The sequence below is a fragment of the Lepidochelys kempii genome, chromosome 2 (assembly GCF_965140285.1).
Source record: "Lepidochelys kempii isolate rLepKem1 chromosome 2, rLepKem1.hap1, whole genome shotgun sequence".
NCBI lineage: Eukaryota > Metazoa > Chordata > Testudines > Cheloniidae > Lepidochelys > Lepidochelys kempii.
In genome coordinates, this window is record NC_136381.1 from 270,077,274 (window position 1) to 270,091,846 (window position 14,573).

The window sequence follows — 14,573 nt, forward strand, 5'->3', positions numbered from 1 at the left end:
CGACGGGGGGCAGGGCACAGACCCCAGGGGGGCAGGGTACTGGGTTCGGTTTGGAGGGAGGGGGGATGGGCACTGGGGGAGCGACGAGGGGCAGGGCAGAGATCCCGAGGGGGGCAGGGTTCGTGGGAAGGCACGGGGGCATCTAGTGAGACAGTCGGGGCCGGGTGCCCCCCGGCAGTGGGCTAGACCCAGCTGGGTGTGGGCACTGGGGGCAGCCCCTCCCTGGGGTATCTACCGCTGCGCTGGGCAGAGCCTGGGGCAATGGGCTGGGGCACCTGCTCCTCAGGGCAGCCCGGCTGGACCCGGGGCTTTGCCCCCTCTCACCCTTGCTCCTGTGCCCCGGCAGGGCCTGGTGGAGCAGAGGGGAGCCTGCGTGCCCCCCGCACAGTGTGGCTGCCTCCACCTGCGCCCGGGCGAGGGGCCCGTGTACCTGGCGGCAGGGGACACCGTGCTCGTCGGCTGCAAAGAGTGGTGAGTGCCTGGGCAGCGGGGCCGGACCGCGGGGGGCCTGGGGGCATGGCATGTTCCCCGGCCTGGCAGGGGGGACCAGGCCAGCCCAGGGCGGGTGGCTGCTCTGTGCAGTAGGGGGTCGCCAGGCGGGGCCGGTGGGGCCAGCAGCAGGACCGTGGGCGCGATGGGCACTAACCAGCCGGTTTGTCTCTGCAGCGTGTGCCAGGAGGGGGCGCTGCAGTGCAGCAGCCAGAGCTGCCAGGGTAAGTACCCTCCCCCGCCCACCCACGGGCATCAGGGGGGCGCCAGGAGCAACCTCCCCAGGGGTAGATCTGTGGGGGTGGCACTGTCGGCCCGAGACAGGACTGAGCCGCATGGACCCTGGACGGCTCCGGGCCCCGCTCGCTCCGTCCCCTGGCACCAGGGCAGGGCCCTTCTGAGATCTCTGGAGTGGGGGAGCCAGCCTGCCCCCCTGTCGAATCCACCCCCTGCCCCCCAGCCAGCCTGCCCCCCATACCCACCCCCTGCACCTGCCAGCCTGCCACCCCCAGCCAGCCCTACCCCCGATACCCACCCCCTGCTCCCCCAGGCAGCCTGCCCCTGCACCCCGATACCCACCCCCTGTACCTGCCAGCCAGCCTGCCTCTCAGCCAGCCCTATCCCCGATACCCACCCCCTGCCACCCCAGCCAGCCTGCCCCTGCACCCCTATACCCACCCCCGTACCTGCCAGCCTGCCACCCCCGGCTAGCCTGGACCCCTGATCCCCACCCTCTGCACCTCCCAGCCAGCCTGCCCCTCAGCCAGCCCTATCCCCGATACCCACCCCGTGGCCCCCAAACCAGCCTGCCCCTTCCCCCCTATACCCACCCCCGTACCTGCCAGCCTGCCACCCCCAGCTAGCCTGGACCCCCGGTATCCTCCCCCTGCCCCCCAGGCAGCCTGCTACCCCCAGCTAGCCCCTATCCCCGATACCCACCCCCTGCCCCCCAGACAACCTGCCTCTGCACTGCAATACCCACCCCCTGCACCTCCCAGCCAGCCTGCCCCCCAGCCAGCCTCTATCTCCGATACCCACCCCCTGCCCCTGCCAGCCTGCCCCTGCACCCCGATACCCACCCCCTGCACCTCCCAGCCAGCCTGCCACCCCCAGCCAGCCCCTATCCCCGATACCCAACCCCTGCCCCGCAGACAGCCTGCCACCCCCAGCCACCCGTATCCCCACCCTCTGCACCTCCCAGCCAGCCTGCCACCCCCAGCCACCCCTATCCCCAATACCCACCCCGTGCACCTCCCAGCCAGCCTGCCACCCCTAGCCACCCCATCCCCGATACCTGCTCCCTTCCCCCCGCACGCCAGCCTGCCCCCGTGTCGATACCCACCCCCTGCACCTCCCAGCCAGCCTGCCCCCCAGCCAGCCACTATCACCCGCCTGCCACCCCAGCCAGCCTGCCCCAGCACCCCTATATCCAACCCCTGTACCTGCCAGCCTGCACCTCCCAGCCAGCCTGTCCCTGCACCCCGATACCCACCCCCTGGCTCTCCAGCCAACCTTCCCCTGCACCCCTATACCCAACCCCTGTACCAGCCAGCCCCTATCCCCGATACCCACCCTCTGCCCCCCCAGCCAGCCTGTCCTACCCTTCCAGGGGCACATGGCCTCTGCCCGTGGCCTAGCTGCCCCCTCTGCTGATGCAGGCCCGGGCCAGTCTGGGTCTGCGTCCCTGCCAGCTCCTCTGCCCAGCCCCGCTCCCCAGGGTATCGGTGCCCCTCTACTTAGCCCCCTCCCCCGGGTGTCGGTGCCCTGGGCAGGGCAGCGGGAGCTGGGCAGATGGAGGGAAACTCCGCACCGTGGCCCTCTCTGCAGACGCTGACCCTGTTGCCCGTCCCGTGGTGGCGTCAGTGGGGCTCACGGGCCCTGCCTGTGGCTTTTGCCCTGCCAGGCCTGCTGCCCCTCAGCGAGTGGTCGGCCTGGACGCCCTGCACCTCCTGCCTGCCCCTCTCAGCTCTCCGCCCTGGGACCCTCTCCGTGCTCCTGGCGCAGCACGGCGGCTGGCAGGACAGTGGGCACCCCCAGCCAGACATCGGCCCCCTGGCCTCGGTGCAGCATCGCTACAGGGTGTGCCTGGACCCCCAGACCGGCCTGCCCTGGGCCGGCGAGGCAGCGCTGTGCTCAGCCGAGCTGCAGCACGAGCAGCTCTGCCCCAACCCCCACCTCTGCGAAGGTAACTGGGGCAGGGGGCTGCAGCGGGGCGCACGGGGCACGGCTGGACGGGGTCACTGCTCGGATGGGAGACGCCCAGAGAAACCCACCTGCTGCGGGGAATGGAGGGGGCTAGCCCCTCCGTCAGCACTGGCCCCGGTGCCCCAGGGTGGCAGTAGGGGGTGCTGGGCTGCAGGGAGAGGGGCGGGGGCTGGGCAGGGGGCAGGGGCTGCGGGGAGCGGGGCGGGGACTTGGCAGGGGATGCTGGGCCACGGGGAGTGGGGTGGGGACTTGGCAGGGGGCGCCGGGCTGCAGGGAGCGGGGCAGGGACTTGGAAGGGGGTGCTGGGCTGTAGGGACGGGGGGACTCAGGCGGGGGCGCTCTACCCTCTGTCAGTGCTGGCCCCACATGCCCATCTCAGGGTGTTTAGCTGGGGCTCTGGGAGCCTCCCTCCTCCCCCCGACCTGGCTCCCTCAATCCCCTGCCCCCCAACTGGGTCCCCTCCTGCACTGCTGAGCCTGCTGCTGCCAAACAGCCGTCCTACCCCAGCAGTGGCTGCATTTCAGTGGCGGGTGGATGCGCCCAGGGGCGGAGGGTGTCCGGGACATGGAGCGAGCAGGGGCTGGCATCCCTGCTGCCCCACGGGCAGGGTGAGGAGCGTGGGGCCGGGAAGGGCCCATGGGGGGGCGTGCTGTATGCCCAGCGCTGCAGCTCTGGCTCTGGCTCTCAGATCTCTGCCTGTGGAGTGAGTGGAGCCCCTGGGGCCCGTGCCGGGAGCCCTGCAGCGGTGGCTTCCGGCTGCGCCGGCGCCACGTCCGGGACCCGGCCGAGGACAGGCAGTGCTGGGGAGCCCGGGTCCAGTCGGAGAGCTGCAACACGGCCGCCTGCCCAGGTAACCCGGCCGGGGCCCCGCCGCCCACCCGTGCCCAGCGCGGGGCCCCGCCGCCCACCCGTGCCCAGCGCGGGGCCCCGCCGCCCACCCGCGCCCGGCGCAGAGCCCCGCCGCCCACCCGCTCCCGGCGCGGGGCCCCGCCGCCCACCCGCTCCAGGCACGGGCCCCGCCGCCCACCCGCGCCCGGCGCGGGGCCCCGCCGCCCACCCGCGCCCGGCGCAGAGCCCCGCCGCCCACCCGCTCCCGGCACGGGGCCCCGCCGCCCACCCGCTCCAGGCACGGGCCCCGCCGCCCACCCGCGCCCGGCGCGGGGCCCGCCGCCCACCCGCTCCCGGCACGGGGCCCGCCGCCCACCCGCTCCCGGCATGGGGCCCCGCCGCCCACCCGCTCCAGGCACGGGCCCCGCCGCCCACCCGCGCCCGGCACGGGGCCCGCCGCCCACCCGCTCCCGGCACGGGGCCCCGCCGCCCACCCGCTCCAGGCACGGGGCCCCGCCGCCCACCCGCTCCCGGCACGGGGCCCTGCCGCTCACCCGCACCCGGCCAGGGCCCCGCCGCCCACCCGCTCCCGGCCCCGCCGCCCACCCGCACCCGGCACGGGGCCCCGCCGCTCACCCGCACCCGGAGCAGAGCCCCGCCGCCCACCCGTGCCCGGCGCAGGGCCCCGCCGCCCACCCGCGCCCGGAGCAGAGCCCCGCCGCCCACCTGCCCCCGGCGTAGGGCCCCACCCACCTGCACCCGGAGCAGGGTCCCACCCACCTGCTCCCGGCACAGGGCCCCGCCATCCATCCACGCCCAGCACAGGGCCCTGCCACCCACCCGTCCTTGGCACAGAGCCCTGCCATCCATCTGCACCCGGCACAGGGCCCTGCCATCCATCCACACCTGGCACAGGGCCTTGCTGCCCACCCATGCCCGGAGCAGGGCCCTGCCATCCATCCGTGCCCGGCACAGGGCCTTGCCTCCCCCTCAGGACCATCCCCGGCACAGGCCCTGCCAGGCGTTGTGAGGGTTCCCAGTCCCCCGTTCATGGTCGCCCCGTGGCAAGCAGGGCCCTTGGACTGGGCTGTTGGGAGCTGGGGGGATGGGAGCTCCCCGCTCGAGAGCTGCGCCCCGTCTGGCTTTCCTGCCGCGCCCTGGGGGAGGGGATGCCCAGCGGGGCGGGGAGCTCCAGACCCAGCCGGGTGTGGCTGGGAACCTGCCCGCCGGGCATCTGACGGACTCTGGCTCTGCCCCTCCTGGCCATGCCCTCAAGTGGGGCTGGCTCCAAGGCAGGAATGGGGGCTCCCTGACTGCCCGTCTGTGCCCCCAGGGGAGGAGTGTGAAGATCGGGGCAAGGAGCATGCCCCGGCCTGCGCCAACCGCTGCCCCCGCACCTGTGCTGACCTGTGGGACCACGTGGAGTGTCTGCAGGGGGAGTGCAAGCCAGGTACCCGCCCCCGCTTACCCCCAGCTGTACCCACCCCACAGCACTCACCCAGCCCCTCGTCCTCCTGCCCCACATTACCCAGCCCCACGGCACTCACTCAGCCCCCTTGTCCCCCCCATCCACCCAGCCCCCCAGCACTCACTCAGCCCCCTTGTCCTCCTGCCCCAAGTTACCCAGCCCCACGGCGATCACTCAGCCCCCTTGTCCCCCTCTATCCACCCAGCCCCACGGCACTCAGCCCCCTTGACCCCCCATCCACCCAGCCCTCACCCAGCTCCCTTGTCCTCCTGCCCCAAGTTACCCAGCCCCACGGCGATCACTCAGCCCCCTTGTCCCCCCCTATCCACCCAGCCCCACGGCACTCAGCCCCCTTGACCCCCCATCCACCCAGCCCTCACCCAGCTCCCTTGTCCTCCTGCCCCAAGTTACCCAGCCCCACGGCGATCACTCAGCCCCCTTGTCCCCCCCTATCCACCCAGCCCCACGGCACACACTCAGCCCCCTTGACCCCCCATCCACCCAGCCCCACAGCACTCACCCAGCTCCCTTGTCCTCCTGCCCCAAGTTACCCAGCCCCACGGCAATCACTCAGCCCCCTTGTCCCCCCCCATCCACCCAGTCCCACAGCACTCACTCAGCCCCCTCGTCCTCCTGCCCCACATTATCCAGCCCCATGGCACTCACTCAGCCCCCTCTTCCCCCCCATCCACCCAGCCCCACAGCACTCACCCAGCCCCCTTGTACTCCTGCCCCACATTATCCAGCCCCATGGCACTCACTCAGCCCCCTCTTCCCCCCCATCCACCCAGCCCCACAGCACTCACCCAGCCCCCTTGTACTCCTGCCCCACATTATCCAGGCCCATGGCACTCACTCAGCCCCCTTGTCCCCCCCATCCACCCAGTCCCACAGCACTCACCCAGCCCACTTGTCCTCCTGCCCACATTACCCAGCCCCATGGCACTCACCCAGCCCCCTCATCCCCCCCATCCACCCAGCCCCCTCATCCTCCTGCCCCACATTATCCAGCCCCACGGCACTCACTCAGCCCCCTTGTCCTTCTGCCCCTCATTACCCAGCCCCACGGCGCTCACTCAGCCCCCTCATTCCTCCACCCCATCTGTACCTAGCCCCACGGTGATCAGCCAGTACCCCTTGTTCCCCCATCCTTACCCGATCCCACAGCACTTGCTCAGCTCTTCTCCCCCCATCCATAACCAGCCCCACAGCTCCCACTCAGGCCCCCCAGCCCATCCTGCCATCCAACTGAACCCCACATCCTGTTCAGCCCCCACCTCTCCCTTCCTGCAGTCTCAGTCCCAAACTCAGGGTGCCTGGTCCCAACCCCTGACCTCCCGCTCCTCCGCTAGGCTGCCGGTGCCCCGAGGGGCAGCTGCTGCAGGACGGCGTGTGCGTGCCAATCCTGGCCTGCCGCTGCGGGCTGCCCACAGCCAACGGCACGCGGGAGCTCTGGCCGGGGCAGGCGGCCGAGCTGGACTGTCACAACTGGTAAGGAGCGGGCAACCGAATGGGGGCCCGGATCCTCCCCCCGAGCTCCGGAGGGGCTGGCCGGGCGCCTCGCTCTGGGAGGGGACCCTGGCCCGGGGAAGGGCTAGCGTGGCCCAAAGGGAGCCACGCAGGAGACACCGCCAAGGGACGTCTAATCCCAGCAGGCCACAAAGGGGTCTCCAGAGCCAGGCCGGGCTGGCCACCCGGGTGCGTCGACCCACTGCCATGGGTTTGTCGATGGGGTTGGCAGTGACCGTGGCACCCAGCGGGAGTGGGCTGCCAACATGGGAGGGCGCAGAGCCGGGAGCGGTGGCCCTGCGGAGGGTGGGAACATTCTCCAGGAAGCCCGAGGGCCGGCACATAGGAGCAATGTGAGGAATGTCTGCCCCGAGCTGGGGGCCTGGCAGCTGGCAGTGCCCGGAGAGAGCTGGGCGGGTGCCCATCACCAGCGGGATGTGGGCTGGGCGCTGCTGGGTAGTTGCTGAGGGGCTGAGCCCAGCCATTGGGCAGGGGCAGATCGTGTGTGCGGGTGTGTGTCTGTGACCCCCCCTCCCCGAGCCGTCTCTCTGCCTGCAGCACGTGTGCGAACGGCATCTTCGCCTGCCCGGATCCGGAGTGCCCCTCCTACGGGCCCTGGGCGGAGTGGAGCCCCTGCTCCGTCACCTGCGGGGGAGGCAGTGCCCTCCGGCACCGCCCCTGCCAGGAGAGCCCCGCCGGGGCCCCCTGTACCCCCGACGGCATGGAGGAGATCACGGAGTGCAATCTGCAGCCCTGCCCGGGTGAGTGCCGGCCCCACGGCCCTGCCCCGGTGAATGCCAAACCTACTGACCTGCCCCAGTGAGTGCCGGCCCCCCGGCCCTGCCCGGGTGAGTGCCAAACCCACGGCCCTGCCCTGGTGAGCGCCGGCCCCCACGGCCCTGCCCGGGTGAGTGCCGGGCCCCACAGCCCTGCCCGGGTGAGTGCCAGCCCCACGGCCCTGCCCGGGTGAGTGCCAGCCCCTCGGCCCTGCCAGGGTGAGTGCCGGCCCCCCGTCCCTGCCCGGGTGAGTGCCGGCCCCCCGTCCCTGCCCGGGTGAGTGCCGGCCCCCCAGCCCTGCCCGGGTGAGTGCCAAACCCACGGCCCTGCCCTGGTGAGCGCCGGCCCCCACGGCCCTGCCCTGGTTTGTGCCCGGGTGAGTGCGGCCCCGTGGCCCTGCCCGGGTGAGCGCCGGCCCCACGGCCCTGCCCGGGTGAGCGCCGGCCCCACGGCCATCTGGGGCCCTTCAGCAGCTGCTGCCCTTGTTGCCTGTTGTGTCCCCCAGGAGTGAGCACCTCCCCGGTGCCCCGGGATCCCACCCCGGTCGCTGCCTTCCCTGAGCCTGCTCCCCCTGCCGAGCCCTGGCGGGGGTGAGCCCTGTGCCCAGCCTGACCCTGCCCTGCCCCCGCAGCCGGCTGCCAGCTGAGCCCGTGGTCGGCGTGGAGCCCCTGCAGCGCCAGCTGTGGGGGGGGCGTGTCGGAGCGGAGCCGGAGCCTGCTGTCCCCAGGGGAGGGCCGGGGGGAGCACTGCCCTGCCCCCCTGCTGCTGCACCGCGCCTGCCAGACCCACAACTGCACGCCAGGTACAGGCTGGGGGCGGGGGGGAGGGGCATCCAGCATGGAGCGCGGGAATGGGGGGAGAGCGGCGCCCCCTAGAGCCTGCAGCCTGCCCCCAACATGTCAGCCTGCAGGGGCTGAGGGCATAGACCCCCCTAGGGGGGCCTGGAGGAGAGCCCCTGTCAGCATAGGGTCTGGCAGAGGGGAGCCCCCGTCTGTACGTGGACACGGCGTGTCTGGCAGAGGGGAGCCCCCGTCTGTAATGGATGCAGCGCGTCTGGGGCAGGGGAGCCCCACGTCTGTACATGGACACGGCGTGTCTGGCAGAGGGGAGCCCCACGTCTGTACATGGACGCTGTGCGTCTGGGGCAGGGGAGCCCCACGTCTGTACATGGACACGGCGTGTCTGGCAGAGGGGAGCCCCTGTCTGTAATGGATGCAGCGTGTCTGGGGCAGGGGAGCCCCCGTTTGTTCGTGGACGCGGCGCGTCTGGGGCAGGGGAGCCCCATGTCTGTATGTGGACATGGCGTGTCTGGAGCAGGGGAGCCCCCGTTTGTTCGTGGACGCGGCGCGTCTGGGGCAGGGGAGCCCCACGTCTGTACGTGGACACGGCGTGTCTGGGGCAGGGGAGCCCCTGTTTGTTCGTGGACGCGGCGCGTCTGGGGCAGGGGAGCCCCCGTTTGTTCATGGACGCGGCGCGTCTGGGGCAGGGGAGCCCCACGTCTGTACGTGGACACGGCGTGTCTGGGGCAGGGGAGCCCCTGTTTGTTCGTGGATGCGGCGCGTCTGGGGCAGGGGAGCCCCCGTTTGTTCGTGGACGCGGCGCGTCTGGGGCAGGGGAGCCCCACGTCTGTACGTGGACACGGCGTGTCTGGCAGAGGGGAGCCCCCGTCTGTACGTGGGTGCGGTAGGGGAGACCCTCAGGCTGTGGACGCCCCTGCCTGTGGTCTATGGGTCCCCCTCGGGCTGGGGGGCTCGTGGCTCCCCAGCGTGACCTGCCCCCCCTTGCTGTGTGCAGAGTGCCCGGGCACCCAGGTGTACAGCAGCTGCGCCAATGCCTGTCCCCACGCCTGCTCCGACCTGCGCCCCGGGACCGAGTGCCTGCGGGAGGAGTGCCAGCCCGGCTGTGCCTGCCCTCCTGGCCAGGTGGGTCTCTGCCCCCAATGTCAGCCCCACTGCTGCTTCCTGGGTCTGAGACGTCAGCCCTGCCTGCTCCGCGGGGCCCCGGGCTGGGCTCTGGCCTCTTCCTGCTGCTCCCCTCCCCTGGCCCCCTGGCCCGGGCACACCCTGCCTGGCACTGAGCCGGGGCAGGGCAGAGATCTCCTACCACTGGCGCCAGGGCTGGGCTGGCAGGGAGGAAGGAGCTGGTCCTGTCTGGCACCGAACAGACGGAGGCCATGAGTTGCCATTCGAGGGCATACACCGCCTGTGACAGCAGCTGCGCCCCGGGCCCCTGGCTGCGGGGCCTGGACAGAGTCTGCTGGGGATGGACAAGGGCCAGCTCCCTGGGACCCCAGGTTCCTCCTCCCCAGGTTGTGGGGCAGAGTCCCTGGCCTGGTCTCTGGGGGCACAGGGGGTTCCATGGCCCGGTCTCTGGCGGGGGACAGGGGGTTCCCCAGCCTGGGTGTCGGGTGGGGCAGGGGGTTTCCCGGCCCTGGTCTCTGGGGGGACAGGGGGTTCCTGGGCCCGGTCTCTGAGGGGGCGACAGGGGGTTCCCAGGCCCGGTCTCTGAGGGGGGGACAGGGGGTTCCCCAGCCCGGTCTCTGAGGGGGACAGGGAGTTCCCCAGCCCGGTCTCTGAGGGGGGGACAGGGGGTTTCCCGGCCCCAGTCTCTGGGGGGGGGACAGGGGGTTCCCGGGCCCGGTCTCTGAGGGGGACAGGGGGTTCCCCGGCTGGTCTCTGAGGGGGGAACAGGGGGTTCCTGGGCCCGGTCTCTGGCGGGGGACAGGGGGTTCCCCAGCCTGGGTGTCGGGTGGGGCAGGGGGTTTCCCGGCCCTGGTCTCTGGGGGGACAGGGGGTTCCTGGGCCCGGTCTCTGAGGGGGCGACAGGGGGTTCCCAGGCCCGGTCTCTGAGGGGGGGACAGGGGGTTCCCCAGCCCGGTCTCTGAGGGGGACAGGGAGTTCCCCAGCCCGGTCTCTGAGGGGGGGACAGGGGGTTTCCCGGCCCCAGTCTCTGGGGGGGGGACAGGGGGTTCCCGGGCCCGGTCTCTGAGGGGGACAGGGGGTTCCCCGGCTGGTCTCTGAGGGGGGAACAGGGGGTTCCTGGGCCCGGTCTCTGAGGGGGGACAGGGGGTTCCCCGGCCGGTCTCTGAGGGGGGGACAGGGGGTTCCCAGGCCCGGTCTCTGAGGGGAACAGGGGGTTCCCCAGCCCGCTCTCTGAGGGGGCGACAGGGGGTTCCCGGCCCCGGTCTCTGAGGGGGGGACAGGGGGTTCCCCAGCCCGGTCTCTGAGGGGGGGACAGGGGGTTCCCCGGCCGGTCTCGGGGGGCAAGTGGCAGCTGCTTCGTTGCTGCAGGTGCTGCAGGGCGGGGGGTGCGTGCCCCCGGAGGAATGCCGCTGTTCGCTGGTCCCTGCACCTGCTGTGCCCTGGGCCTCCAGCCTGTCGCAGGAGGAGCGGGCGAGAGAGTACCCAGCCGGCAGCACCATCCACCACCAGTGCAACAGCTGGTCAGTGCCGAGCCGGGGCATGGGGGGCTGGAGAGCCCTGAGCTCTACCCGGGGCGGCCGCCTTCCCCTCCCGCTCTGCAGGCTGGTGTGGGCGGGGGCGGGGGGGGCGCTGCAGGTAGTGCTGGGGGTCAGGCTGCCCCGCATGGACAGTGTCGGGGGAGCACTGCCTCCTGTAGACGATGCCGGGGGGGTTGCAGCGAGGGTGAGGGGTCTGCCCCACACAGGTGGTGCTGGGCCTGGGATGGCAGCACGGAGCCGGGGGGCTGGCTGTGGGCACAGAACGGCCACTGTGGGACAGGGGGCTGGGGGGCCGTGAGCCATGGCGGCTTGGCCCTGGCAGGACCAGAACTCCCCCTCACCAGGGAGGGGGCCGGCCGGTGGGACTGACCTTGCTCCAGGTGCATAGCGCTTAGCCCCCATGGCACGAAACCCCCAAGCAGGGAAGGAGCCGTGTGTACAGCTTAGAGTGGGGCTCGGAGCCAGGACTCCTGGGTTCTATCCCGGCTTTGGGAGGGGAGTAGGGTCTAGTGGGATAAAGCATCAGGTTGAGAGCCAGGACTCCTGGGTTCCATCCCCATCTCTGCCACTGACCTGCTGGGTGGGGGCTGGTAGGCCCCTTCCTCTCCTCAGTTTCCTCCCCAGCTGTGTGGGGATGATGGCTGGGGCTGAGCCGAGTGCTGGGGGTGCAGGGCTCGGTGCCTGGGGTGGGCAAGTCTGGCGCGGCAGCCAGGAGCCGGCTCCCATCTCACGCCCTCGCCCTGTTTGCAGTGTCTGTCGCAGAGGCGCCTTCAGCTGCTCCCAGCGGGACTGCAACGGTAAGAGACCCCCACTCCCAGCCTGCAGGCAGATCAGCAGGGAGCATGGTGTGCTGCCCGCAGCCCCCCGGGCCCTGCCCCCCGGCGGCGAGACGGCCCAGCTGAGTCTGGCGGGGGGTGGTCGCTGGGAGGCAGCGTTGGTGGGGCAGGTGCTGTGGGGCGGAAGGTCTCTGCTCCTCCAGCACCCATGGAGCCCACGCAGTGAGGGCAGCCCACCCCTCCGAGCACGGGGGAAGTGGCAGCTGTTAATGCAACAGACAAGTACCCACATCTCAGCCCCCAAATGCCCTGGGGTTGGTGCTGGTCCCCCCACAGAATGCCAGGGCTCAGCTCAGATCCCCCCGCCGTGGGCTCGGCCCTGACTCCCCCCCCCCATTCTCCCCACAGTGGACTGCCTCTGGTCCGCGTGGTCAGCCTGGTCGGCGTGCTCAGTGACGTGTGGGCCGGGCGTGCGGGTCTCCCAGAGACACCAGCTCCAACAGCGCCTGTACGACGGGGCCGAGTGCCTGGGCCCCCCGACGCGCCGGACGCCCTGCTCCCTGCCCGACTGCGGTGAGCCCCCCGGCCTGGCCCGGCCTGGCCGGCTGGGACTGCTGGGGTGGGGGTGGGTGACGGGTTGAGCCGGGGCCCCGGGGAGCAGGGTCCCCGTGTGCTGCTGGGCCTTATGCTATGGGGGGTACAGGGGAGCCGCCCCCCTGGGCCCCACAGTGGCTACTGACCAGGGCTTCCCCCGCACTAGCTTCAGGGTGGCAGGGATGGGGGTGGCGGGCACACGGGACTGCAGGGGCCCATGGCTCTGCCCTTGTGCAGCAGGCAGGGAAGGGGGCATGCCCGACGAGGCGGGCCCATCGCTCTGCGCCAGGGAGGGCGGGTTAGGGGGCCTTTGGCCTGACGTGTCTACGCTGCTGCTGCAGCCTGCCCCACAGGGGAGAGCTGGCACGGCCCTGGCCCCACGGCGCCCTGCGAGCGAACCTGCCAGCAGATCTACGAGGAGCCCCGCCACAACTGCAGTGCGGGGGCCGTGCCAGGCTGCGTCTGCGAGGCCGGGCGGTACCGGGACAGCAGCGGGCACTGTGTTACCGCCGCCCACTGCGAGTGTGAGCACGGGGGCCAGCTGCGCCCGGTGAGTGTGCAGGGGCTGCCGCTCCACCCCCACCCCCACGGCACGGGATGGACCAGGGAGACCTGCCCAGCCAGGGGACCTGCCGTGCTGCCAGGCCCAGGGCAGCTTCACCCGGGACGGAACGGATCCTGGGGTCTGCCCTTCATGATCCCACTGGGTCAGGGCAGCCAGAGCCTGGGGTCTGCCCCACACGGTCCCATGGCTTGGGGCAGGCGGAGCCTGGGGACTGTCCTGCTGGGTTGGGGGAGCCGGAGCCCCATGCGGCCCCGCTGGGTGAGGGCAGCCAGAGCCTGGGGTCCGTCCCCCACGGCCCTGCTGGTTCCAACGTTTCTTCTCTCTCCCCCAGCCCGGAGCCGAGTGGCAGGAGGGCTGTGAGAGCTGCCGCTGCCTGAACGGGAGGGCCGTGTGCACGGCTGGCTGCCCCCCTCTCGTCTGCCTCGAGGTACGGCTCGGTTCGGCTCGGCTCAGCCTGGCTCGGCCCGTCGATCCCGCTGCTGCTGCGGAGCCACCTCGGGCTGGCCGCACGTCTGCTCCCGTCCCCCAGGCAGGGCCACAATGCCCCTTGGGGCGCACACGGGCAGCCTGCCCGCCCACAGCCTCACACTCCCCCTTCCAACCAGACCAGCTTGTGCACCCGCTGCCTGGGACTGGCCACGGAGACAAGCCCTGGTCCTCCTCCCTCCCCCCGGCCTCTCCCAGCAGCCCCTGGAGCACAGCAGAAGGAGCTGGTGGAGGGCAGGTTGGGGGGCTCAGAGGGCCCAGTGCTGGGAGATCCCTCCCAAGCCGGACTCAGCTCAGTGAAGAGCGACTCTGAGCCCAGGCCAGATGGCCCCAGGCCGGCTCCTACACAGGGGACACTGAAGGCCGGACCAGGGACAGAGCCAGAGCCACCCACGGCCATGGAGACGGGTGACGGGCTGTCGGCCGGGAGAGGCCCGGGCTCAGCCGTCCTGCGCCAGCGAGCCACCAGCCCTGGCCTGGCGCCTGGCACCCTGGCTGCCCATCACTCACGTTCACTCTCTGTCCCCAGGGGGAAGTGAAGGTGCAGGAGCCCGGCAGCTGCTGCCCCGTGTGCCGGAGAGAATCATTCGGTATGGAGTCACCCATGGCAGGGAGCCGCCGGGGCCCTCTTGGCACTGGGAGTCTCTGGGGTGGCCCTGGGAGGGGGGGCGCTGCCGGGGGAGCACTCGGGGGCACTCTCCTCTCTGTTGGTGCTGACCCCGGTGCCCCCGCATGGCCCTCAGGGTGCCGTGTGCGCCATTTTTCGGAGGAGGCATTACATTGTAGCCCTGACCCTCACCCTGATTCTTCAGGCCCACAGGGGCCATCCCGTTAGCCCGGCATCCTGGCCCAGTCGGCCCCCACGTCCCCTCAGGACTGTGCTGGGGCTACTGCCCTGGGCTGGTGGTTGTTGCGCTGAGCTGTTAGCCAGCTGCCGGGGGCCACCCCAGAGGAAGCTGCATGCTGGGGCTGGGCGGGATCCTTTGGCGTGGGAGGGCTCGCAAGACGGGAGCCATGGTGACTCCCCTCGCTCCTTTGCAGAGGAGCCGTCGTCCGCGTGCCAACGCTACACCGAGGTGCGGAACATCACCAAGGGGCGCTGCACCCTGCACGGCGTGGAGGTGAGCTACTGCAGCGGCCGCTGCACCTCCCGCACCAGCGTCACCTCCGAGGTGAGTGAGAGCCAGAGAGCCTGGCGCCTGGCCGGGATTGTGGGCAGAGTGCTGCCCCCAGGCCGAGCACTTCGCCAGCGTCCCAGGCCTGGCCGAGCTGAGCCCGCCACCTGGCAAGCTGAGCCGCAGGTTCCTGACCCTGGAGACCGCACAGGGCTGTGTGATCTGGCCTCGCCGCGGATCTGGCCTCTCCCACGCAGGGCGGTGGAGGTGGGCCGGGAGCTCCTTTCAGACAGAGCGGTGA

At 71.9% G+C, this 14,573-nt stretch overlaps 1 protein-coding gene across 1 annotated transcript in view; it reads left to right on the forward strand.

Moving 5' to 3' along the window:
* LOC140906204 (SCO-spondin) overlaps positions 1-14,573 on the forward strand; it is a 122,405-nt gene that overhangs the window by 103,572 nt on the left and 4,260 nt on the right. The window contains 17 exon segments of the mRNA XM_078851346.1: positions 347-471; positions 667-713; positions 2,393-2,461; positions 2,531-2,674; positions 3,383-3,544; positions 4,856-4,972; positions 6,343-6,481; positions 7,058-7,260; positions 7,908-8,078; positions 9,071-9,198; positions 10,567-10,718; positions 11,487-11,533; positions 11,921-12,085; positions 12,448-12,656; positions 13,003-13,098; positions 13,687-13,747; positions 14,199-14,329. Of these exon segments, the coding sequence (XP_078707472.1) occupies positions 347-471; positions 667-713; positions 2,393-2,461; positions 2,531-2,674; positions 3,383-3,544; positions 4,856-4,972; positions 6,343-6,481; positions 7,058-7,260; positions 7,908-8,078; positions 9,071-9,198; positions 10,567-10,718; positions 11,487-11,533; positions 11,921-12,085; positions 12,448-12,656; positions 13,003-13,098; positions 13,687-13,747; positions 14,199-14,329 (2,166 nt within the window).